This window comes from Salvia hispanica, unplaced genomic scaffold, assembly GCF_023119035.1.
Source record: "Salvia hispanica cultivar TCC Black 2014 unplaced genomic scaffold, UniMelb_Shisp_WGS_1.0 HiC_scaffold_43, whole genome shotgun sequence".
Lineage (NCBI taxonomy): Eukaryota > Viridiplantae > Streptophyta > Magnoliopsida > Lamiales > Lamiaceae > Salvia > Salvia hispanica.
Window position 1 is genome coordinate 10,478 of NW_025952168.1, and position 27,418 is coordinate 37,895.

General features: G+C 36.3%; 4 protein-coding genes and 1 long non-coding RNA gene across 5 annotated transcripts; 4 read left to right on the plus strand and 1 right to left on the minus strand.

The window, feature by feature from the left end:
- The first annotated feature begins 5,600 nt into the window (after positions 1-5,600).
- On the plus strand, positions 5,601-7,202 carry LOC125199242 (F-box protein At3g07870-like). The gene has a single exon (XM_048097322.1). The coding sequence runs from the start codon at positions 5,601-5,603 to the stop codon at positions 6,723-6,725; it is 1,125 nt and encodes a 374-aa protein (XP_047953279.1). The 3' UTR covers positions 6,726-7,202.
- A 1,510-nt stretch (positions 7,203-8,712) lies between these two features.
- Positions 8,713-11,259, plus strand: LOC125199239. Its single transcript, XM_048097318.1, has 4 exons — positions 8,713-9,195; positions 9,257-9,345; positions 9,486-9,732; positions 11,185-11,259. The coding sequence occupies exons 1-4, from the start codon at positions 8,713-8,715 to the stop codon at positions 11,257-11,259; spliced, it is 894 nt and encodes a 297-aa protein (XP_047953275.1).
- Positions 11,260-11,863: 604 nt separating this feature from the next.
- LOC125199240 (probable leucine-rich repeat receptor-like protein kinase At1g35710) lies at positions 11,864-25,124 on the plus strand. Its single transcript, XM_048097320.1, has 12 exons — positions 11,864-12,120; positions 14,424-14,512; positions 15,107-15,178; positions 15,657-15,728; positions 16,581-16,724; positions 16,816-16,959; positions 18,527-18,598; positions 19,514-19,585; positions 20,507-20,578; positions 24,058-24,129; positions 24,804-25,043; positions 25,090-25,124. The coding sequence occupies exons 1-12, from the start codon at positions 12,041-12,043 to the stop codon at positions 25,122-25,124; spliced, it is 1,164 nt and encodes a 387-aa protein (XP_047953277.1). The 5' UTR covers positions 11,864-12,040.
- Positions 21,415-22,979, minus strand: LOC125199237. Its single transcript, XM_048097317.1, has 2 exons — positions 22,881-22,979; positions 21,415-22,106 (listed from the first exon to the last, which is right to left on the minus strand). The coding sequence occupies exon 2, from the start codon at positions 22,083-22,085 to the stop codon at positions 21,642-21,644; it is 444 nt and encodes a 147-aa protein (XP_047953274.1). The 5' UTR covers positions 22,086-22,106; positions 22,881-22,979; the 3' UTR covers positions 21,415-21,641.
- Positions 25,125-25,270: 146 nt separating the features above from the next.
- On the plus strand, positions 25,271-27,125 carry LOC125199238. Its single transcript, XR_007172551.1, has 2 exons — positions 25,271-26,425; positions 26,788-27,125. It is a non-coding gene; the product is annotated as an uncharacterized LOC125199238 (long non-coding RNA).
- Positions 27,126-27,418: the final 293 nt, after the last annotated feature.

A 27,418-nucleotide genomic window follows, 5' to 3' on the forward strand; every position in this document is an offset into this window, starting at 1 on the left:
CCAAATCCAAGAGGAAGTCCTAATTGAAGTCCTTGAAGACGAAAATGAAGAAGAAGAAGAAGAAGAAGACCAAAATCAAAATCAAAATCTCCACGAAGTCGGAGAGGAAGTCCAAATTGAGGATGAGGAGAAACACGTATATGAAGAAGAAGAAGATCAAAATCAAAATCAAATTCAAAATGAAGACGAGGAGGAACACGAAGATCCAATTCTCCATGAACTTCACAACAATTAGCTCACATGTTTCGATATCCCTTTCGGAAAATCAATGCCGGAATCAATGGTAGGTATCGCAGCTAATGGATTGTTTCTTCTTTACTTTGAGTTTGGGCATCCTGGCATCCATCTCTTTATATGGAATCCTCTCACTCGTCAGTATATCGAGCTCTGCCGCCCCAAACAATCCATGTCGATTAATTTTAATTATATGTTGAGTTTTGGATTCGGTGTGAGTCAAATTAGTGGGCAATATAAGGTCGTGTGCATCAATCGCGACGGATCTGCTCATTGTGTGTACACCCTCGGAACGGGAGCATGGAGGCGCGTTGAAGCCGGCGCTGCTTCTGGTTTTGAATTCAATTTAGAGGGACGGGTTGTGTGTAACGGAAACCTCCATTGGATCATGTATGACTCCACTCGACCCTTGTTGATATGTGGTTTTTGTTGAAGATTTCTCCACCGACTTCTAGAGAAGCCGAGAAATCAAAGACAAGATATTAGGCAATTTAAGGAATAGATATTTTGTAATATTAAATAATTAAAGAATTGGCTAGAAGCATCTGGCTCCTTGTAACCGACTTAGTATGGAAAATGGGCTAAGTATAGACTAATCTAGAATAGGTAATTAGTACTGAACTATGTCGGTTATTTTGTATGCTAACCGACATTGAACTCCTATAAATAGGCATCAATCTTCATTGTAGGAGTATGTACACAAGAGAGTGAGTGAGTGCACTAGCTAAGTGTGCGTGAGTGTGTACGAGAATTAGTGTGCGAGGTTTGTCCTCGTAGAGCTAGAGGTGTGTCCTCGGGTGTCTTGTGAGGAGTGTCCTCCAAGAGTCGTAGTGTTGTGTTGGTGTTGTGTACACCACTGTTGTGTTGTGTATTGGTGTTTCGTACACCGTTGTCGGGAGCTTAATAAAATTCTGTTTGTGTGTCGATCCTGGAGTACCGCTGATACCCAACAAGTGGTATCAGAGCCACGTCACGTGGAGTTGTGGTGATCGTTGTTGTAGCCGTGATATTTTGAGGTGTTCTTTCGCAGGTCGAGAACCGTTACTCTGCCGGAATTAACAGTCAGGGACTGTTGTTGGAGTCGCTCCTCTGCCGGAGTTAATAGTCTGGGATTATTGTTGGCGTCATTACTCAGCCGGAGTTGACAGCTGGAGAACACCAGTACCACCAGATGGCGGATTTTTCTGGAGTTGCAAATAGCATCGAGAAGCTAAATAGCATCAATTACGGAAATTGGAGTATCCGGATGCGATATTATCTCATAGGCCAGGACTTATGGGATATTGTTGGAGGAGACAGCACCACACCACCGAGTGGTGATGCGAAGGCGCGAAAAGAGTGAGAGATGAAATGTGGAAAGGCGATGTTCGTATTGATGGTTGCGGTAGAAGACGAGCAGATGCAACGTATCAGGTCAGCTATGACACTGAAGGAGGCGTGGGAGATTCTGAAGACCGTTTTCGCTAAGAAGAACGAGGCAAAGCTGCAACGCCTAGAGAATGAGCTATTCTCCATCTCGCAACGGGAGCTCACTGTAAGTCATACTTTTCTAAAGTTAAATCGTTATGCGAAGAGATTTCAAAATTAGATCCAGATAACATGATTAACTAGACGAGGATGAGGAGGATCATCATCCATGGTCTAAGACCCGAGTTCAAGGGTCTTGTGACTGCCACGCGCGGTTGGGCTACACAACCAACTCTGGACGAGTTAGAGAATATCTTGTCCAACGAAGAGACTTTGGATGATAAGATAGCTAAAGTTGCAGTTAAGGACTATGAGGAAGAAGCTCTGTTCATCGGCAATAGAGGCCGCGGTGCCAGAAATGATAACTGGCGCATGAGAGCAGAAGGTGATCGAGAATATCAACGTAGAAGGGACGAAGGTATTCGAGATCAATGGTGTGGACGAGAAGAAGATGATCGAGAGGAGAGGCGTTCTCAGCTAGGGGGAGCATAACGCAGAGATGGCCGGAGCAACGAATCTCAAAGAAAATTTGATAGAGTATGTTATAATTGTGGGAAGAAGGGCCACATAGCCAGGTATTGTTGGTCAGAGAATAAGCCAGTAGAAAGTCATGCAGTGATAACTAGCGGAGCATCACCAGATGAAGAGGAATGGGACGTGAAAGCATTAACTATTCTGAGTGAAGGAGAATTGGAGTCCCAGGTGTCCTCCGTTATAGAAGAAGAAGATTGGAACTTTGACGATTCCATGTTGATTATTGAAGACGAAGAGGGGAATATTATTGAGGAGACTTGGGGAGAAGCAAATGGAGAAATAAAGCTGGAGTTGCTAGAAGTTGAGGAGGAAATTGACGAGCGACTTGTGGAGCTTCCGGAAATACAATAAGATAATGAAGAAGATGGAGATATGGATGTATCAGAGATTGAAGCGGATCAAAAAGCGACAAAGCTGAAGCAACTAGAAAAGATTTTGGAGTCCAGAGAAGAAAAATTTAGAGACGCTGACTCAACGGAAGAATCGTGTCAAGGTAAATATCCCGAAGAGCTCAGTGATTCGAAGTTACAGAAGCTACAAGAACAACTTAACATACGAAGAAGGAAGTCGGTGTCGAGGGGGCGTGTTGAAGATTTCTCCACCGACTTCTAGAGAAGCCGAGAAATCAAAGACAAGACATTAGGCAATTTAAGAAATAGATATTTGGTAATATTAAATAATTAAAGAATTGGCTAGAAGCATCTAGCTCCTTGTAACCGACTTAGTATGGAAAATAGGCTAAGTATGGACTAATCTAGAATAGGTAATTAGTACTCCCTCCGTCCCAAGGAAGATGACCCCTTCCTTGGACGGCACGGGATTTTATGCAATCTTATTTTGTGTGTTAAGAGGAGAGAGTAAAGTAAGAGAGAGAATAAAGTAGAGATAAAGGTGTTTCTATTTTTGGTAATGGGTCATCTTGGTTGGGACAAACCAAAAAGGAAAGTGGGTCATCTTCAATGGGACGGAGGGAGTACTAAACTATGTCGGTTATTTTGTATGCTAACCGACATTGAACTCCTATAAATAGGCATCAATCTTCATTGTAGGAGTATGTACACAAGAGAGTGAGTGAGTGCACTAGCTAAGTGTGCGTGAGTGTTTACGAGAATTAGTGTGCGAGGTGTGTCCTCGTAGAGCTAGAGGTGTGTCCTCGGGTGTCTTGTGAGGTGTGTCCTCCAAGAGTCGTAGTGTTGTGTTGGTGTTGTGTACACCACTGTTGTGTTGTGTATTGGTGTTTCGTACACCGTTGTCGGGAGCTTAATAAAATTCTGTTTGTGTATCGATCCTAGAGTACCGCTGATACCCAACAGTTTTGACGTTGACACTGAATGTTTTAGCATCTTCTCTGCTCATCCTGCCGCTATAGATGAGCGCCTAATTGTGGAGTTGGGTGTTTTGAGGGACTGTCTGTGTGTTTCTTACGTGTGGAATGATGAAAGTTACCTCTGGTCGATGAAGGAATACCGAATTGAGGAATCTTGGACCTTAGAGAACAGGTTGAGTTATAATGTTTTTTATTTTGATTTTGGTACTTGCACCGGAATAAAGTCTGTTTATCCTATCAAAGTTTTCAATGATGGTGACGTATTGATGTTGATGGTGCCGAAACACATTGACTTTGACTACAGAAAGAGGCGTCTCATCTACTACTCCAGCAAGACAGGTACTATTGAACAACTCGATCTGATTGATGAACGTCCTGGTCCGATTGATGAATCACTCAATACGATTGATTTTTCCAATAGGATTACGGAAGGATTCCGTATGATCGAGGAATTGCATGTGCGGAATCACCTTACCCATGCCATGGTTTTCACTCCTGTCCTTCTCTCACTAAAGAGTTTTGGAATTGAGAATGTAATCTCGTACTAGTAGATATTAATCTACTTATAGTGTTTGTTGTTGTCGTGTTGTGTCAATACAACTTAAATTTCTTATAAGTTCATGTTTGTGGTTGATGTTTTCTTATTCTATGGTATTTGGGTTTGATTTATCATGTTTTGTCATTAATCGTGTTGCGCTATTAAATATTTCTTGGCGGTACTGTCTATAAATGGAAATTGACTAATTTATATGGATGTACCAAATATGAACTGTTGTGGTCTATTGTCTATAATCTCGCTCTAGCTTATATTGTTAAATCGCTTTGTTGTCTTAATTTTTGGAGATGTGTTCGTGTTGAAGGTTTTCTTATTGTGCGGTGCTCGAGTTTGACCATATTATGTTTTGTTATCACTGTCTTTCAAAGTTATTGGACTCATTTTTGTGGATGCACCAAAATAACAAAGATGAGTATAATTTTTATGAAGGACGTGTACAGTAAGAAATCCTTATCTTTGGTATTTCACCATATTCAGTATTTTCTCTATGTCCCTTACTTTATTAATTCTCTCTCCCACTTCTTTACAAATATACTCATAAAAATCACCATATCTCTTTCTTGTTTTTGTATTATCTATTTCTTTCTTAACATTTTTGTTTCTAATATAAACTATTTGTTGCTATTGTGTTTGCATTTGTACAAGATGTGTTTGTGTTGAATGTTTTATTATAGTGTGGTGTTAGGATTTATCCTTTTGTTACTGTGTTGTTATCTTGTCTGGCTAGTGAAGTATATATATTGGGAGGCACTGTCTATATATGCAAATAGACTCATTTTTGCTAGAGTGATTCAAGTTTTGGTATTTAACCCAACATTTTAAAAATTAGACCAAATATTTAAGTCTTCTTGAATAGGAAAAATTGATCTTTTCGATCACGAAACGGTCGATGGATGACCCGATTTGCTATCTGTGATGTCAGAGGATAGGATAGTTGTGGGATGCCTTGTTAAGGGGACGGACAATAACGTGTGCATTGTGAATTACCTTAATTGTTTCAAGTTATAAGATCTAGTAATATTTTTGGAAAACAATCTAGCTAGTTCATATGATAACGAAAAGATATTTATACTGTAAGACGATTCACCTTCAACCGATAAGATCGAAGTCAGATAGAGTAAGTAAACGATGAACTATTATTGATCGTATTAATAAAATCTAGTTGATCCAAATAAAAACTCTTTAAAGTGCCTAGCTAATAAAATTTTACACTAACAAACTATGATCTTACCTTGTCTTGCATAGCTATATTGGTTATAAATATTCTAATGCGTTGCACTAATTAACAAGCCAGTTGTTGGCGTGTGAAGAAATTTCAACTACTTTGAATGTTCTACATAAACGCGTTTCTAAGAAAAACAAGACTTTTCCAAATAGGAAGGCAAAGAGTCTTTTCTCCCATACTTTTCTAATTCATTTCCGTACAAATGCAGCCTATTTATTTAACAAATTTATTACTATCATACAAAACTCTCCCACAAAATGAAGGAAGAATTCTTCACAAATCTACCATCACACATCACCATTGACATCCTCTCCCGACTCTCCGTCCCAACCATTCTCCTATGCAAATCCGTTTGCAAGCCATGGCTCGATCTTCTCACCACTCAAGAATTCATCAACCATCATCTTTCCAACTCCAGCCCCGGCCTAGCCGTCTTCCCCGAATTCCTCTCATCACAACTCTACGAATTCAAAGACGAGCATAATCTCGAGCACCATGAGCTTCACTACAATATCCTCATCACCAACTTAAAGCTCCCCCTTCACGGATTTATATCAACGTCAGCCAACGGCGTCCTTCTCTGGCGCAACGCCAACATCAGGCCAAATGCCCTTGCCATATGCAATCCGATCACCCGTGAATACATAGAAATCCATTCACCTCAAGACTTCGACTACACGTACCCTCAAGTAGTCACATTTGGATTCGGAGCCAGCAGAGTCAGCAACGAACATAAGTTAGTTAGAGTTTTCCATGATTGCATACTGGATCAAGACACGTACAGAGTATTACAGATCCCCAAATCTGAGTGCCATGTGTACACCGTTGGAGCCGGATCATGGAGGAGGGTCGCCCCTCCCGCTCCCTTCGTGTACAGCTGTCATTCCGTTGGGGCATTTCTGAATGGAAATCTTCACTGGCTTGTGCTTGATTTAGATAACAAGCCCGTCATTTCTTGCTTTGATCTTGAAACAGAGATGTTTCGCGTATTCTCAGCTCCTCCTCCGCATCAAGGAGGAGGGCTTCTGATAGACGTGTTTGCTTTGGGGGAAAGCCTCTGCGTGTGTGATAACTCATCCGAAGATGAGATTGTTATCTGGCTGATGAAGGAATATGGAGACGAGAAATCGTGGAGGAAAGAATATGTGATTAGCAAAATTGAGGATTATAAGGGTCAGAGTTATGAAGTAGTTCGGCCACTCAAAGTGTTCAAAGATGGAGACATGTTGATGGCGTGCGGTGAGTTCTCCCTCTTTTACTCTTCAAGTAAGACAAGAACTATTTCGCGGATTGAAATGTTTGGCTATGCTAATTCAGTCGTTCATACCTCGAGCTTTCTCTCTCTCACGAGTTTTGGAACGGAGAACGTTAGCTACTTCTGATTTCTATATATGTTGTTTATGATTCTCAACCTCGTTGAAAATTGAAGAGTAAATATCAAAATACGAATTTGGTCGAAAAACAGGTCCGTAATAAATGAAATCCTTGTCGGAGTGGTCCTTTTTTTTTTGACGTTAACGAAGAGAGCAATGTGAGTTCTTGATCCAGAGAGTCAGCTCCCGTCAGATTATTTTCCCCCAAAGTCGAAGTACTTCGAAAGACCTTAAGTAATCAAAGAAGGGAATGGAGCCAGTGAATGAGGTTTCATTGAACTGCAACCAAGTAAGCATGGAAGCATTGCCGATAGTGGTTGGGATTTCTCTGGTGAGTCTGTTGGAAGATAAATGTGAGAGGAAGACTGCCGGAGAGATGGTTGAGCAGAAGAGATAATATACTTCCAATGTAGAGAGATTAAATATGGAATGTGAGTTGAGCATTTGCTTATGCATGAATAAGTGTGATGTTTTTGAGATTACCAAGCTCTTCTGTTAGTTCACCTTTCATCAAGTAATTCATATTCAGTAACAAATTTCAATAATATGTAATGAACTTGCATGCTTCAATGTATTCTTTTGTCAGAAGAGGATGATGGGAGAAGGTGTTGAAATGCTTTGAAATGTTTCAAGATCAAAGCAAGAAATTTGTGATGGGGATTTTGGATCTACCACCAGCCACTGAAGATTTCCGTTAAGAAATACCCCAAACGAATCATACATTAGCTTGTCACCGGTTATGATACTTCTCAATAAAAAATTCCCTAGTCTAGACATAACATTTGACATAATGAGTTCTTATGCCCAACAAATACTTATATGACAAGTAGAACTCTATAAAATTTATATTCCAACTAGCATAACTATACATGGAAACTAGTCGATATATAAATCTACAATCAATGAGTATTTCATTAAATTATGGAAAATTTTCCAATTATTTTAAACCATTTTTGAATACTCTCAACTACATATTGAATCTTATGGGAATAATATATGCGTACAAACAATAATACATATCTTTTGCAACTTTATTTTATAATTTTAAAAATTTCTTAAATTTTTATATGCTATCAAATAAATAGAAAAAATTGGCTACATTAACAATATACAAGTAGTTTTAAGGGAAAATTAGGAATTTTCAACGTAGCATGGTTTTTTCCGTGAACTTTAAATATTGTATGAAAAGTCATGAACTTTATTGGAATGTGCAAATTTCTCATCCGACCCGATCTAATAGATTTCTGACACAAACTTATCCTACATGGCGTGCCGGAGACATTTCTTGACACAAAACTCAACTAATTCTGATTTTTCTTCTATCTTTGCAATCTCTGACTCTGAACTTATCACAAACATAAAACTAGCACAAATGAAATCATACAAATCAAATTCCACAAATCGAATTCAGCATACAACTCGACATAAACATACAAATCGAACTCAGCTTACAACTCGACATAAACATACAAATCAAATTGAACCCTAAATTTGTTATTGGCCATGTCACGCCTCCGGCGAGCCACGTAGGATAAGTTTGTGTCAAAAATTTATATGTAGGGTCGGATGGAAAATTTACACAGTCTGATACAGTTCATTACTTTTCATGCAACATTTAAAGTTTACGGAAAAAACAAACTATATTCAAAATTCATAATTTTACAAGCAATTTGCCCTAGTTTTAATTGAAAAAGTGAGTAAATGAACCAAAAAAACGTCACAGCACCATGGCATTGTAGCCCCGGCTGTGTTTCCTCCACGACAGAGGATGCACGATCGCTGATGATGTGGAGTTTTATTTTTAAAATTTTTAAATTAAATAATAAAATAAAATCCGTCGTTTTAATTGCCACCTAACTTTAATTTTGAATTTAAAAAAATAAAGTTGCTTTTTTGCCTTTAAGAATTCAAAAATAAAATAGTATAAAAAGGGGATGCGAAGAACCCTAGTTCGTCTTCTTCATCACTTTGTTTGAACGGCAGAATTCTATCAGAAATGGAGCGTGAATTCTTCACAAATCTACCACCAGATATGACAATCAACATCCTATCGCGGCTCTCTATACGAGGCATTGCAATCAGCAAATGCGTTTGCAAACCATGGCTCAATCTAATCGAGTCCAACGACATCGTCAAATCCAAAATCAAAACCGCATCTGCCCTAGTTCATTTCACGCCCTCGGCTCGATGCACGATTTTCGAAATCGACGATGAAGACGAATCTGATTTGGAGAGCCATGATCTTCACTACCATCCACTCACTGATTTGGTGATCCCTCACCCAAGAAGAGAATCAATGGAAGGTATCACTGCTAATGCATTGCTTCTTCTGTACTCAAAATCAACCAAATATGTTCCTCATGTTTACATATGCAATCCGATGACTCGTGAATATACTGATCTCTGTTTCCCTCTTTACATCTCGAAACGTGTGTTCAAATTTGGATTCGGTGTGAGCAAAATAAGTGGGAAGTATAAGGTGGTCTGTATCTATACGGATAATGGTTTCAACTCTCATTATGTATATACCCTCGGAACAGATAAATGGAAGCGCGTTGAAGCTGGGGCTGCTTCTGGTTTCATATTCTGGGGTCAATCCTTTTTATGTAATCACAACCTCCATTGGAAGGTAATAGATTTTTGGGATAACTATTCGATTTGTGGTTTTGACGTTGAAACAGAATGCTGTAGCATCATCTCCTTTCCTTCTAATGGATATGGATTAGGGAATTTGTGTGTCATGAGGGACTGCCTGTGTTATTATTATAGGTTGGGAAATGATTTTGTCATATGGCTGATGAAGGAGTACCAAGTTGAGGAATCTTGGACCTTAGAGTACAAGTTGAATATTGATTCTGATTTTGATCGGTTTTGTATGCTTGTTGACCCAATTAAACTTTTCAAAGATGGTGACATTTTGATGTTGATGAACAAAACTCGTCTCATCTACTATTCCAACAAGACAAGAACTTTTGAACATGTGGGTATGTTTAAGGATTTAGAGGCGAAGAATTATGTCAGTCCCCTGATTTTCAATCCTAGTCTTTTCTCACTCAAAAATTTTGGATTTGAGAATGTGATCTCATTTTAATTCATAAGTTTAGTCTACATTAGTGTGTTCTTTTCTAAGATTTCTTTATTGTGTAGTTTTTGGTTCTAAGGTGTCTTTGTCATTTAGAGGCAAAGGAGTAGGTCAGTCCCCTGATTTTCAATCCTAGCCTTTTCTCACTCAAAAATTTTGGATTTGAGAATGTGATCTCATTTTAATTCATAAGTTTAGTCTACATTAGTGTGTTCGTGTCTAAGATTTCTTTATTGTGTAGGTTTTGGTTCTAAGGTGTCTTTGTCATTTAGTGTTTAGGTTTACCCTTATTGTGTCAATCCAACACACACTATATGTCGGGCCTAGCTAGCATATAGTTTTTGAGTTATTGTCGATGATCTCGTTTTAGTTCATACTTGAATCACTTCTATCGTCACATCATATGTCAGCATGTTGTGTTGTGATATCGATTCGAGGTGGTAATTCACCAAGGATGAAATATTGTCCGCAACCATCCTATCCGTCCGTCGAATCAACAAGAGGTTCATGGAGAAAGAGAAGATCAAGGATGATGAGATTTGCTAGACTTTCATGATTTATTAATAGCTTTGCACTATCTTTTGTTAAGTAAAAATAAGGATGGGATTTACAAGACTTTATTGATTATTTAGTACTATTACTTTTCTTTAATAACTTTGCAGGATCTTCTATTAAGTAATAAGGAATTGTTTTGATGGCCTAACTTATTTAGACTGTCATGTAAACTTCTATAAAAGGATAGACTTGGAGGTTGGGAGGGGCATTCAGAAAAGTTCATTTGTAATCGGCGCAAACTGTAGGCCTTAGTGAGAGGATTATTAGGCCTTTTTGGAGGATTGTCTTAGGCCTCTCCGATGACTTTTAATTTGAGTTAAATTCTAGTTCTTATTTTCCGGAATCAAATCACTTTCCACAATCCAGTCCATCCTAGAGAACACGTACGTTTATGGTATTCGAAACCATTACAAAATGGAGTAAAACATAATGTTTCGGACCAATAAATAATAAACTTAATTTGTAGGATCATAAATATTTTTTGATCAAATGTATGGGACAAACGTTGACCTTTAGTCTATTAAATATTATAAATTTTTTAAGTCAAATAATTTTTTAAGTCAAATTTTTTAGACAGTATGTATTTTGGAGTTTTCGAATAAGATGGGCTGGGCCTCAACTAACAATTATGACTTGGGCTTATTAAAAGGCTAAAATTTCATAGGTGTAATTAACTTAGTCATTGGCGTGACAAGTGTCTATCTTTAGCCATTAGTGCCTCTCTCCTAAAAAGATGAGATGTCGAACCAAATGCCTCTAATTTGATTTCCTCTAATTTTCAATTCTAACATTTTAAACGATCGATCATACACACATGTGCTTTTTTTGCAGATTAATGGGGAGATTCGTTGTAGCAGTTTCAGCGGTAGGAAACCTTCTGAAATTGGGAATTTGAGGCTGCTTTGAGTTTTACTCTTTTGAAGGTACGGTCTTCTTCTGCTTACTTTTTGTATTGTAAATTCTGATGCGCTAAGGTGTTTGTGACAGTGTCTCAACGACCATACACGATGCATCTATTCGAGTTAAATTGTGGCTATGATTAATAGATTGTTTGAGAAATAATAAATAAACACTAAAATTGGAAATCTTGTTAGATGATTGCAACTTGAAAATGAATATTTTATTCGTCACTTCATTTAGCTTTCGGTTACTTACTACTCCCTCCGTTTCTTCATAGTTGAGTCATTTTTCTATTTCGGGAAGTTTCTTCATAGTTGAGTCATTTCCATATATGGTAACTTTTTTCTCTTTCTTACTTTACTCTCTCTTACCTATTCTCTCTACTTTATTCACTTTATAATTTATTCCCTCTACCTTTTCGTCTCTCTTACTTTTTTTATCTATTTATTTAACAAACCCATTCATTCATAAAACTCCGTGCCGAAAAGTTCCGCCTCAACTATGAAGAAACGGAGGGAGTACTATTTAATACCCTCTTACTTTAACAACTCCATCATCATCCTGAACAAAGTTAATTGCAATTTACTACCAATTTCATGGAGACCTCTTTCTTATTTCCTTTTTCACTCATGCTTTTATTTACATTAAACATCTTCTTCACCCTCACCTCACCTGCATCACTAACTGATTTCTCCACTGATCAAGATGCTCTTCTTGCTTTCAAACAAGCCATCACTGTAGACACAAATGGTGTGTTGAGCAACAACTGGCTCCCCAACAATTCCATATGTCACTGGACCGGCGTCTCCTGTGGCATCAAACACCACAGGGTCACAGCTCTCAATCTCTCCAACTTCTCCCTCCACGGTAAGCTCACTCCACATCTAGGAAACCTTACGTTTCTTCAGTCCTTGGATGTCAGCTCCATCAATTTCACTGGTGTCTTACTTGCTGAGCTGTCTAATCTACGCCGTTTGAAGCAAGTAAATGCAACATCTAACAACTTTACCGGAGAAATACCGAGAGGTATCCTTACAAACATGTCTTTATTGGAAGACATTGATCTGAGGTTTAACAACCTATCAGGCGAGCTCCCAAGTGATATATGCAATAATACTCCAAAACTGAAGAGATTATATCTCAGAGATAATCAAATTTATGGAAAAATTCCAACGAGTATGTATAAGTGCATAGAGATGGAGGATCTGAGCTTGTCCATGGAAACATACCAACTGAAATTGGGAATTTGAGCATGCTTACGCTTTTATCTATATATGATAACCATCTCGAAGGTAGCTGTTAAGGGTGAAGTTCCCTTAACCCGATAAAAGGCAGTCGCCGGAGCTTTGCCGGTCGATCAAACCAAGAATTAAGATTGCAAAACGATAAAAGGTAAAAAGATAATTTCATATTTCTTCATTGAATATTCAAAAGATAACAAAGACTCCTATTTATAATACTAATAGCCTAATACCCTAACTTAGTGACCAAGAAAATAATCATAAGAGATATAGAAAAGATACAATAATATAATAATAGAGATATGGGAGATATATTGGAAGATTTAATCGTATCAACTCCCCCATGGTTGAAATCCACCTTGTCCTCAAGGTGAAAACCACGAAGCAACAACGAGGGATCCTCCAGGATCAAACACATGCTCGCCAAAATTGCATTCGGAAGGGATTTTCAACTTTCTTTTCTCACCCAAGCACATCCCCAATACTAGTAGCCATCGTTTGATTACTTGTCCACTACCAAATTTGATATCAATTGGATCCCCCCGTTCAAAAGTGGGATTGAAAATTGTTCCATCAGTAAGCATTCCCTTGTAGTGTATGTTAACACCGTCACTTTCTTGAACCTGAACTTCACAAGTCTTAGGCCTGTGCTCTTTCATTGAGCGCGGGAGATGGAGGAGCGAGGGCTGTTGGGAATCGTCTACCTGAGATGGGGCAGCATCTGCGGGAATGATTGATAGGGTATGAATCCTATCGGGGCTACACGGCAAGAAGAAAGCAGGTGATGGTGGCGGCGGGGCAACAGCCAGCAGCTGCGCTGTTGAAGAGCCGTGAGTCAGCGGTGGCGGTGGTGGTATCAGGACAGTAGTGACGGCCAACGGCGTGAGTTTCGAGCAGTAGGGACTTGTAGGACGGATCAGCGGTTGCTGCACATCAACGGGATATTTTTGGCAGGAACGACCTTGAGTTGTCGTTGTCGGGGCAATTGTCGAGGCTGCATATGCCGGGCCTGAGTACTGGATGTGTTGTGGTGGCATATCGGCCCAAGAATATGGTGAACGAAGATGTGGTGGTTGCCAGACAGTAGCTGCAGCAGGTTGGATATAACGGTGGTATGACTCCGGAATCGGCACAGGCGGCGTCGGCGGTGCTGAATTGGTTGAAACATCAACAACGTCAGGCAAGCTCCAAGGGTTGTTATGTGGCGGATATCTGTCAGGCTGATATGGTGGCTGGTAGGGTGGGTAAGGTGGCTGTGCTGAGGTGTACCGCTGGGTTTGGTCGGGTGGATCAGGTTCGGGTTGCAACGGAGGGAGCGTTGCTGCTACCCTGCGCTCATGCTCAAGCAATCGGGACTCGATTCTGGCCAACCTAGCGAGAATATTCTCCCATGTTGCTGCTGTTGAAGTCAATTGCAAGCCTTCATATGCTTGCGATATCTCCGAAGACCATGAAAGAAGATTGACTTTAGCCATGAGTTCGAAAATGGAAGCACCAATTGTTAAGGGTGAAGTTCCCTTAACCCGATAAAAGGCAGTCGCCGGAGCTTTGCCGGTCGATCAAACCAAGAATTAAGATTGCAAAACGATAAAAGGTAAAAAGATAATTTCATATTTCTTCATTGAATATTCAAAAGATAACAAAGACTCCTATTTATAATACTAATAGCCTAATACCCTAACTTAGTGACCAAGAAAATAATCATAAGAGATATAGAAAAGATACAATAATATAATAATAGAGATATGGGAGATATATTGGAAGATTTAATCGTATCAGTAGCTATATTAACCTACGTATAATCAATGAAATGGAGCTTTCACTGTGATTTAACTATGTATTCTAGTTAATCTCATTTTCCTACATTTTGATAGGAAATATTCCGTCTTCTATTTTCAATGTTTCACGGTTGGAAATCATATTTCTCAGTGGGAATAAACTGGATGGAAGAATACCAACAAACTTGGACAATTTACTCAACCTCAAAAAGTTATATCTTAGCGGGAACAACTTAACAGGTGCGAACTTTCTATTAGCCCGGAATTAGTGCTTCATATATTATTTTAAGACAAGTGTCTTATTTTTGAGTTTTGTGATAATAATTAGGACAATTGATTACTAATATTACGAATTTTGGTTTTTCCACTATCTTAAAACTTGTTGTAAAATTCATGAACTTTATTATATTTTGAGATTTCTTGTAATAAACAATTCCAGCCAAATGTTATTCCGATGTGGCTGTCGGATAATCTAGATAGCCCAAACTATATCGGTTTGGCAAATCAAAATGCTTATCTACACAAAATAAAGTTGTTTTGGTATAAAAATATTTTATAAAATTAAAAGTAATTTTAGATTTTACATATCATATTTTCTCTATTCTAATAATTTTCCGTCGTCATCACTCTCCTAACTCTCCTGCTCTTTTCCTTCTGACTCTCACTCGCTCTCTCTCCAAATCCACCTACACCGTCACTCTCTGTAAATCTGCTGCCGCAGTGTCTCTGTAAACACTAAATGCCACATCATTGCTATATTTAATTGTCTAAGTTGTTTTTAAGTATATATGTGTAATTAATTGTACACGTTTCTATGCTATGACAAATTGGTAGGCGAGATACCGAAGGCGATTGGACATCTTACATCCTTGACTCATCTCTACCTTAGTAGGAATAGCTTGACAGGTATGATTTGTTTACTACTCACTCTTATCGAGTTATTTTAGTGTAATTTTAACTTAATATTCAAATTTTAGAATATAAAGTAAATTCAGACACTATGTAAGAATTTTCTAGTTAATTTCTCATGATTGACTAAATTCTTTCAATTTCAGCATGTTTATTAATGCGATTAATACTATATTAAACATTCGTTACTACAACTTGAATTTACATATCCATTACTCCTTTGCTTTCCCCAATCACTTTAAGTATCCAGGTTTCTACATTTCTAATATTCCAAAAAGTGGGTAAAGTATCAAATTTACTCCCTTGCACCCCAATCACTTTAAGTATCCAGTTGTCTAACAAATCTAATAATTTTCATCCCAACAAAAGCGATTCGTATTCCTTTTTTAGACGTTCCATTTAAATTGATTGTTTCTAAGCATATGATATAGATATAATTGATTGCACCCACTGCTGTGACATGACAAATTGATAGATGTCATACCGAAGGAGATTGGCCATCTTACATGGTTAATTGATATGTCCCTTGGTTCTAATAGGTTGACAGGTATGACTTTATCACTACTTTAATTTCAGTTTACTAAAGTCGATACTTTATAGTATTAATCACTTTCCACAAATCCAAGTCAAATCGTCTAATTTAATTCTAAGATGTCTATCACAATTAGTCTAATTTCCATATATTTTAAATCAATCTTAAACATAAAATTGTAGTCAAAACTCTATTTTATTTTCTTTTATTGTGTTCATTTTTCGAATAATTAGTTAACAATATCAGGTTCTGGTTCTTTAATTAACAGTGCTTAGCTTGTTAATGAGGTCAACTAGAATTGCTTTTGATGCTTCCAGTATAAAAGGACCAATTTTGAGACCAATTCATATTGTTGGAGACCAAAACACAATATATTTTGCGTAGGACAACAACTTTAGTTGATGTAATGTATATTATCTAAATTACACTTCCATAAATTATTAAATAAGTCTTACTCCTTCCGTCTGAACTATTTCCTTTTTAGTCTGTCCTGAAAATTATGAACTTTCTAATTTTGGAATAGTTGAACAACACATAATCTCTACACCATTTTATTTACAACTTATACCATTGTACTACACTACTAATACTAATGATATGAAGCTCACTCTCCAATAACACTACTTAGACTACCATTTATCCATCTCCCTTACTTTACCAATTATGCATTAAAACTTGTGTCGAACCAAATGTTCACACCTTTTAGGGATGGAGGGAGTATATTTCATGGCTTGAAGTTTGACCAATGTCCCAATGTAATAACTCCGAAATTTATAAAAGCAACCGTTTAAATTATGGTAGATGAATTGTTAAAAGAGTTTGGTGAGTAGAGTAGACCTTGAGTTTTTATGTGTCATATTTTGATAGGAAATATTCCGTCATCTATCATCAACATTTCTTCGTTGGAACTCATATACCTCGATCAAAATAACATATCTGGAAGCATACCCTCAAATTTAGACAATTTACTCAACCTCCAAGCATTGCATCTAAGCGCCAACAACTTATCAGGTGCAAATAAATGATCTGCTTTAATAGGAGATATTCAATCTTCACATTAACTTAACAAGTGAAATTAACCTTATTTGTCATATTTTGATAGGAAATATTCCGTCTTCTCTCTTCAACGTTTCCTCGTTGGAAGTCATAGACCTCTCTTTCAATCATCTATATGGAAGTGTACACACAAATTTGGACAGTTTACTTAACCTCCAAGAACTGGATCTTACCTTGAATAACTTGACAGGTGAGTGAACCAACTCATATATAGTACTCTTCCGTCCCCAAATGAATGCTCTACTTTTAAATTTATAGTATTATTTTCAGACAACAGTCTTAGTAATTTTTTTTATCAAATGATGTAAAACTTTCAATATTATTGCCAAGATCTTATTAACGACAGAAGGGATAACTATATTCTCTATCTGTCCCCTCTTTAATTGGCACCAAATTCTTTTTACTTTTGGTAATGAACTCCACATTCCACTAACTCAATTCACTCACATTTTATTACTCCCTCCGCCCCTCATTATGTCTCTCAGGTTTCCATTTTGGTCCATCCCAGCTTAATCGTCCCATTTCATTTTTACCACTTTTGGTAGTGGACCCCTTATTCCACTAACTCATTTTCACTCATAATTTATTACTATAAAACTAATCTATAAAAGTAGGACCCACATTCCACTAACTTTTTCATCCCACTTCCTATTACAATTATTAAAACCCGTGCCGGATCAAAGTCGGACACATATTGGGGAACGGAGGGAGTATAAAATTAATATATAAACGTAGGATCCACATTCTACTAACGTTTTTACCCACTTTCCACATTTAAATCCGTGAAGTTAAACGGTGTCAATTAATGGACGGAGGGGGTATAACTGTTCAAACTGATCTTGTTATTTCAACATGTGGATGTGATTCATTTCACACGCCCCTATTACTGCCATACCTTTATGAATTTCGACTTCTGAATATCTATATTTAATAAGTTGTACTGCTGAACTAATCACTGTCCACTACCCAATTCAAATTTGTACTTAAATGAGTATAACTGTTTTAAACTTAAATTTGTGTTTGGCATGATATCTCTCCAAGCTACTCTATCAATCAATATTCGCTCTATTAAGGTATGTTTATAAACTTGTTACATGATCATATCCATATTAAACCTTACTAAATTTCTAGTATTTTCAAATAATTGATATTACCTCCACCAAAAAATAGTTAGTTTTTCCATTTTGATCTGTTCACCAAAATTAGTCTGTACAATAAGTTTATTTTGCTAATGAGTTGGATTTTATTTTTCAGTAACAATATTTCAATTACATTTTGTCATTATATATCTTTTATTTTACTAAGCTTGCATTAAAACTCATGTTGTCTACCATCCCTATTAAAATTTATTTCATAGACTTGAGGTAGTACTATATTTTATGGCTTGAACTTTAATCAATGTTACAAAAAGGATTACTTGAAATGTACAAAAACAACCCTTTAATTTATACTCCGTATTATAACCTTCCTGTAATTGAATCGCCGAAAAAACTTGGTAATCCAACATTCCTTTAGCTGTAAATTGCATGCTTCAACAATTTGTTGTCTTTCATGCCTTCTTTCACATATTAAAGTTATGAAATTTGAAGTTACTTTCTTTTCGTTATTATTGTTTTATGGTAGTTTTCCTTCATACATATGGGCTCACTGGAGTAATTTCACCTTTATCACTACGCTTCTTATCATAATTCCTTCATCATTATTAATATTACTATTAATTGCACATGCTGCTATGATATCATATGGAAAATTGATAGGTGCCATACCGAAGGAGATCGGGCATCTTACATCGTTAACTCAGCTGTCCCTAGAGTTTAATAGATTGACAGGTATGACTTCATGTCCATCACTACTTAGATTTCAGAATAACTAAAGTCAATACGTTATATTAACCACTTCCCACAATTCAATTCAAATCGTCTAAGTTAATTCTAAAACGTCTATATCACAACTAGTCTAACTCCCATATAATTTAAATCAATCTTAAACCTAAAAGTGTATTCAAAAGTTGAATTTTTTTCATACAATTTCAGCATTATAATGAAATCTTGTTTGACATGTCTGTACTATTAGTATTGGATCTCAAATTGATTTTTTTTTTCCATACAGTTTCAGTATTTTAATAAAAATTTGTAATTAACTTTGACATGTCTTTACTTTTAGGATTGGATCTTGCTTTTCAATAAGTTTGCTGCGTATATTTTTAAACTCTGTACATTGTTTATATTGTACTCCCACCGACCCATCGAAAATTAACCACTTTCCTTTTTGGTTTATGTCAACCAAGATGACCCATTACTAAAAATTGAAACATTTTTATATCTACTTTATTCTTTCATCTTAACACACAAAATAAAATTGCATAAAATCTCATACCGCCTGAAAGGGATATTCCTTGGGACAGAGGGAGTATAAAATGTTCACAATTCCATTACTACAACTTGGATTTAGATATCTATTACTCCTTTGGTCCCGAAACACTTGAAGTATTTAGTTTTCTACAATTCACCAAATCTAATTCTACTTTCCAAAAGTTAATGTATCTAAAACCCGCCAACCACTACTTGGCATTTGCCCGAGTTGGATTTTGAACACTTGTAATGAAATGTACTATCTATTCATGATTCAGTGTTCTCTATTTTATTAGTGCTTCAAGAAGTCATATTTTGATATGAAATATTCCATCTTCTCTCCTCAACGTTTCATCGTTGGAATTGATACACCTTATTGGTAATGAACTATAGGTAGCATACCCACAAATTTGGGCAATTTACTCAACCTCCGAACGTTGTGTATTAGCGGCAACAGTTTAACAGGTATGACTAGCAACTTATATCTAGTGTACTCTTTTGGACCCGGAATAAATTCTCTAATTTTAATTTAACATTATTTGCAGACGATTGTCTTGTTAATATTGTGATGAAATGATGTTAAACATTCCTAATTTATTGCCAAGATATACATATTAAGTACAGAGATGATATCTATTAAGGAATGAGATCAATACTAACTACTCTTAAACGCTAAACGTCAATCGGGTCATTATAAGATAACCTGGAGCTCATTATAAGTTTCTTCTTAGGTCATTGTATAAAATTCGAATTTTTAAATTACGCAAATGGCATCTGTCAATCTGAATTCTTTACAATGAACCCCTTGTTGTCTTATAATGAAGTGTTCTGCGTTTTGTGTGTAATACTAACCCTATATATATAATAACTGTTCATACTCATCATACTGTATTAATCACTTTCCACAGTCCATTTCAAATTTGTCTTATTTAATCATAAAATGTTAGTCACAATTAATCTAATTCCCATAAACTTTCAATCAATCTTAGACATAAATTTATATTCGGAATTTATATCTCTTCAATACTTTCGTAGTTAATTTTGAATCTTAACTTTGGCTTCTTTCATACAATTTCAGCACTTAAATAATGTTTTGCAAGTAAATTTGACCTGTTTTCACTATTAGGCCTGTCTAGCTGAATTTGTAAATTGTTATTATCACTATATATTAATAATAAAGTTACTACAACTTGGACTTATATATCTATTACTCCTTCGGTCCCCAATCACTTGAAGTATCCAGTTTTCTACAATTCACCCAATCTAATTCTAATATTCCAACAGTTTATGTATCTAAAACTCTCCAACAACTACTTGGCATGTTCCTGATTTTATTATAAACCTGCAAGAAGTCACTCAAGTCTATTTAATCGATGTTCAACTTAGGTTCCATACCGAAGCAAGTTGGCAACCTCACTTCGCTAATGATTCTATATTTGGGTGGCAATAAGTTTACAGGTATGTTTCCATATGATTCAACATATAGTTTGAGTACATTATTATCTTACATACTTGAATTATTTGTATGTGTTAGTAGACAAATTGACAGGTATGTGTTGAATCATACCCCATGGTTTTGGGACACTATATATTACTTGCAGCTTTATTCATTTTATGATATGCAATGCGGTTTGCACCCCATCAAATATAATTCAGTTACTATTTCAATTTCAATACTACTTCTATTTCAAAATAACTACTGAACTTAATACGCTGCCATATTCACTTTCCATACTCAAATTCGAATTTGAATTTCTCTAAGGGTGCGTTTGGAACACGGAATTGGAATTGAATTGGAATTGGAATTCTGTGGAATTGAATTTGTAGGAATTGAATTCTAATTCAATTCCAAATCCTATGTTTGGTATAGTTAAAGAGTTGATATGGGATTGTTTTATAATTCCAAATCCTTTGTTTGGTAACTAAAAACAAATGATTTGGAATTGAATTTGAATTCAAATTTTTTAAAGTAACTAATTTTTTTTTTATTAATTATAACAGTTCTTTTTTTTTTCTCTTGCTCTAAACTTCAAATTTTTTTATTAACTTAGTTGAGTTATTCAAAATTTTAATAATTTTTTTTCTCTTGCTATATATATTCAAATTCATATTTTTTTATTAAAATAATAAAAAACTAAACAATATATATCATAATTAAAATAATTAAGTTATTATCAAAACAAGAGCATTATACATGAATATAGTTACATACAAACTACGATCATGTCAATTATATTTAGTATATATTTTTACTAATAAGACAAATATCAAAAATAAATTTGCATCTAAAGAACATAACAAAAAAGATTATTTTTTGAATCACTTATTTGAATAAGTCGATGCAAACACAACTGAACCAAATTACAAACAACATACAATATCAAAACCTACCCCCCTTTTGTCTTCCTCTTCTTAGATTCAAGCCCTTCACCGAGAGACTCCCCCGTCAGGCACGCCACCTCCTCTTGAGGGCTACGACCACTACACTCAGCCTCATCAGAGTCATTACCCGACACCCCAGCTACCTGTTTAGCCTCATCATGTAAACTCTCGTTCCTCTTCTCATTCTTGAAAAGACTCCCTTTAGCCCCTTTTTCTCCAGAAAGAGACCTTCCTCTTTGGACAACTCGGCCATGTTCATTTCATGTCTCTGCGAGTGAACCACACCCATGCCCCACAAGAACGGATTCTGCTGATTAGGAACAGCAAACAGGTTCATCATTTCACCGAAATTGCCCCACTGAAGCACGGAAATCTTGCTACCATCTCGATGAAACCCAGAATTAGAAGGTTCATCATTTGCATTAGAAGGTTCATCATTTGCATTAGAAGGCTCAACACTAGCATCATTTCCAACAAAGCTCACCAGAATCTTGTTGCCCTCTCGATGAAACCAGAACCTTGTTGTATAAAGAATCATCATTTGCATTAGAAGGCTCGACACTAGCATCTTTACCAACAACATCCATAGCTAGAACTATCAACCCTAATGATCAACAAAATTCAAGAATTCTCCACAAAATTTAACAAAAGAGCTTCAAGAAATTGTTGCAATACTCGATAAATGAGAGTAGTTAGAACACCAAACTCACCCGGTCAAAGTAGTCGATTAGAAACGGTTGAGCATATTAGGTATAAAAAATCTCACCAAGTTCTCTGACTCGACTCATGAATTGAAGAGAAGAGAAACAAAACACCACACGAAGCCAAAAACATGTATCGGAATGCCAACTACACCACCGTTAACACTGTTCCCAAAGCTATTCTCTCTAAAATTAAAGCACCAAAACCTCCATAAATGCAGAGAGGGAGAACGCATACTAGTTGTGTTCAATTAGAGAGTTCAAAGACATTAAATTGAAGCAGAGAAGAAAAACACAGTCAATGGAATCAGATGGAATCAGAGAGAGCATCATGAATACCAGTAGGCACCCCCATTTACTCCGTTCAAAAACAAACCCCATGAAGATTACATACAAATAATAGTTACAATGTCATGAATGGATAATCATTCTTCAATAAAATCAAAACTTTCCCATAAAACCCTAACCCCTAATTTGATCCACACCTTCAAATTTTGGTAGTAATCCAACAAGGAGAAATCATTTTTGAATTGAAAAATTAGGGGAAGCAACAGCTAGTTAAGATTCTAATGTGAAAACAAAAGATAGCTACATCATAAGTTGGAAGCAGTTCACAAGAAACTTCCATCGATCAAACACGAAACTCATTCTATCCATCAATCGAGTACTTTTATTACCAAACTCATGATTATCCTTCAATCGATCTTAGAGGAGCGGCTAGGGCACAGCGGCGCTGGCGAAGAGAGGGAGAGAAAGGAGAGAAACACGAAGAGAGAAGGAGAGGGGGAGAGAGAAGAGAAACACGCTGCATATTTTTCTATTTTATATGCCCCGATTACATTTTGACCCGGAAGTGGATCCGCGCTTTTTTTAATTTTGACCCGTTTTTAATGGAATTGAATTACAATTCTTTTGTTAATGTATGGAATTAAAATTGTAGAATTGGAATGGATGAAATTGGAATTCAATTCCAAATCCATGAACTATTATTATACCAAACAGTGGAATTGGAATTGAAGCCTCCAATTCCAATTCCATAGCTCTAATTCCATGTTCCCAAACACAACCTAAGTTAATTTGTAACCAAACTCCAAATAAATCTTAAACATAACTTTGCATTGGCTTGAACATCACTTCAATGTTATCATACTTAATCTTGAATAATGTATATTGACTTCTTTAATACTCCCTCCGTCCCTCTGTAGCTAAATATACATTTTGGGTTACCCCATTGATGGCTGAGTCAATTTTTTTCCGGTAAAATTAACATATCTCTTTTTTCTTTATTCATTTTCTTTTTTTACTTTATTTTTTCTTCATCTCTCTTACTTTACCTTTTTGCTACTTTATTTTCTCTTTCCTTAATCCACATTTTTCTTAACAAATTTTTTTAAAATCCCATACCCAAAAGAAATGCCCTGCCATAGAGGGACGGAGGGAGTATAATTTTAGAATTTGTTATATATATGCCATGTAAATTTGTCAATTTCATTATTTGGATCATCTGGAACCTCTACTTATTACTATTGCTGGATTTTGGTTTGAATAAGTTGGCTTATAAATTTGTACGTTGTTCCTTCCAAAATGGTTGACAAAATACAAAAACAGGGCTTTAGTTTTCAAACTTGAATTATTACTATCTTTTCCCATCCGCTCTTCCAAATTCAACTCATCAAATTTAAAGACGTTGTATCTTAATCATACCCAGTGTTCTGTTAGTCAATCTCCTATTGCTTGATTTATATTATAACAGACTCGTACTCAGGCAAAATTACTTTATCCAAGATTTGATTTATCTGTTTTATAAATCCTGCAAGAAGTCATTTAAGTCTATCTAATACATGTTGAACTCAGGTTCCATACCCAACCAAGTTGGTAACCTCACTTCGCTAAGAAGACTGAATTTGGCAACCAATAACTTGAAAGGTATGTTTATACATGATTCAATTAATAGTTTGAGTCTTAAACTGTAATTTATTCGCCCCAATATTATCTCGTGCTTGAATTATTTGTACATGTTTGGATAACAAATTCACAGGTATGACTGAATTACTACTCCCTCCGTCCCAGTTTAGATGACATATCTCTTAGTTGGCACGAGATTTTAGGAGTTGTTGGTTAGTATAGTTAATTGTAAAGAGAAAGAGTGGGTGTAAGTATTAAATGAGGAGAGAAAGAGAAAAAAAAGTTGTTGGGTGTATTAATTAGAAAGACAAAGCTACCAGAAATAGAAATGTGTCATCTTGGTTAGGACAACCTAAAAAAGAGAGTGTGTCTTCTTAGTTGAGACGGAGAAGTAGTACTTAATTGGGAATACCTAATAAAATTGATACGCAAGCATAATCACTTCCATAGTCGAATTCGAATTTTAATTTTGATTTAATCAAAGTTGTAACCAAATTCCGAATAAATAAACTTAATTTAGGTTATCTAGAACCTCTTTCATTACTATTGCTGGACTTTGGTTTGAATAAATTTTGGCATATAAACTTTTATTATCAAACTTGAATTATTACTGTTCACACTTCCATATTCAACTTATCAAATTAGTAGACGCTCTATCTTGATTTGCATTATAAATGATTCACACTCACTCACAGGCGAAATTCCAACCTCTATCACCAATGCTTCTCAGCTTACTGATATAGACTTGAGCAGCAATTCATTCACTGGTCCCATCCCCGACTTCGGTAACTTAAGACATCCGCAATTCCTTGGTCTGAGGGAAAATAATTTGACTGGAGTTGAATCGCCGAATCAAGAATTGGAATTTCTCTCCAGTTTAACAAACTGCCAAAAGTTGAAGAAGTTGGATATTAGTAACAATCCGGTGATGAATGGTATCCTTCCAGATTCCATTGGAAACTTGTCTACTTCTCTTTCCAGATTTTCAGCATCTAACTGCAGCATTAGAGGTATAATTCCTAATGAAATTGGAAATTTGAGGAATTTGGATGTTTTAGATTTGTCCAAGAATCAACTCACAGGATTCATCCCAACTACATTTCAAGTGGGTTGTACGATTCCGTTGGCAAGAGTGCCACCCCAGTTTGCAGAACTGGTATTCTCTTCCTTTTGTAGTGGTATACAGAATTTGGATTTATCCAAGAATCAATTCCCGGGATTCATCCCGACTTCATTTTCAAATGGTTGTAGGCTTGAGTCACTCAACTTGAATGGTAATAAGTTGGAAGGAGCATTACCCCAATCCCTTTCAAATTGTCGAAATCTGCAGGTTCTTGATATTGGAAACAACAAAATACAAGACACATTTCCAGTTTGGACCGGAAATCTCTCTGATCTTCGCGTCCTCATATTGAGATCCAACAACTAGAGTGGTACCATTCCTTCTCTCACTTCCAAGACTAGGCTTCCTTTCCCCAACTTGCAGGTTTTTGATGTATCCCATAATGCATTCATTGGCAATCTGCCCCAAGGATATCTGAGGAATTTCAAAGGGATGATAGATGTACAAGAAAAATATCGAAGAGAATTGGGGCCTCTGATTCCGATTCCGTTTCCCATTCCCATTCTCATTCCCATTCCAATTGCAGTTTATTCATATTCATATACATTAACAGTTAAAGGTTCAGATCTAGAATATAAGAGAATGTTGATAACCTTGACAACAATTGATGTGTCATCCAACAGATTCTCAAGCAGTATACCAAATTCCAAAGGAATTTTGAATTCCTTGATTAATTTGAATCTGTCTCACAATTGCCTCACAGGAGGTATACCTGCATCTCCTGGAAACATTACGGAACTCGAGTCGTTGGACTTGTCTTCAAATCGATTGGAAGGGGAAATTCCAACAGAGCTTACAAAGCTCACATTTCTTGCCATGATAAACCTTTCCATGAATAATCTTTCAGGGAAGATACCTCAATCCAATGGCCAGTTTTCCACATTTGACAATACCTCATATGTTGGGAATTCTGGACTATGTGGGCTTCCATTAACACGAAAATGTGAAGAGACTTTGCCTTCAGCGATGTTGAAAGAAGATATGATGATGATTATGGTATTCTAGAGGGATTCTGTTGGCAGGCCGTTGTTTCTGGTTATGGATGTGGATTCCTAATTGGGGTTATTATTGGCTGTCTGATTCTTGGGTATGGAAGGACTACATGGTTGTTGGAATGGATCTACAAATTTTACAGGATAAAGATGAGAAGCCGTAGAAGAAATGTGGCACCACAAAGAAGAAGAAGATAACAAGGTTGAGCCTTTGATATTGAATAATGGGTATTGTTGTTTTCCCATATTTATTTGCATGTTATGTTGAATTATTTAAGTCTTATCTTAAATTCAAGACTCATAGAATAGTATATGTGTGGATAGCTTAGCTTCCTATATGTTGAATTATTTAAACTGCTATGACTTCTCCACCATTTACTATAGAGAGGCATATAGCAGCTAAAACCACCAACTTAGGCCTCTTCTGGTTCTTACAGTATACTTCTAAAGTAGTCGCAATGTCACGAACTATGTGTATTTCCTTTACTACTACTGGTTTTTTACAGCACTCGTAATCTGAACTATGTCCTTTATCACGATAATGTGAAGAGCCTTAACTTACAGGGATGCTACAAGAAGATGGTAATGATTGTGGTATTCTAGAAGGATTCTGCTGGCAAGCGGTTGTTTCCGGGTATGGATGTGGATTTGTAATCAGTACGACTGTGAGTTGTGTGATTCTTGGGTATGGAAGGCCTAAGTGGTTGTGGAATGGATCGACAGATCTTACAAGATAAAGACGAGAAGCCGTGCCGTAGAGGTTGTATTGAGCTTCAATATAATTATGGGTGTTGTTGTTTTCTGAATGTTATGTTCAACTTTCTATGTTGTGTTGAATATTCATGAATGATGCTTTTCTTTTACAATTTCGATATAGAAAAAAGATACTACTCCCTCCATCCTATAATAGATGGCACAATTTCCTTTTTAGTTTGTCCTACAAAAGATGTCATATTTCCTCTTTTGGAAAAAGTTCCTTCTCACATCAATTATAAAAGTATATTTTCTCTTACCACTTAACACATAAAATAACATCTCCTAAAATCTTGTACTATCTTCCAAGTGTGACATCTACTATGGGACGGAGGGAGTATATGTTTTTTGTGATTTTCAAATAAGATGGATTGGGTTGATTAATTGTGTGACTTTATATATAGTGCGTTCTCTTTGATCATAAATTTATCACTGGAAGATA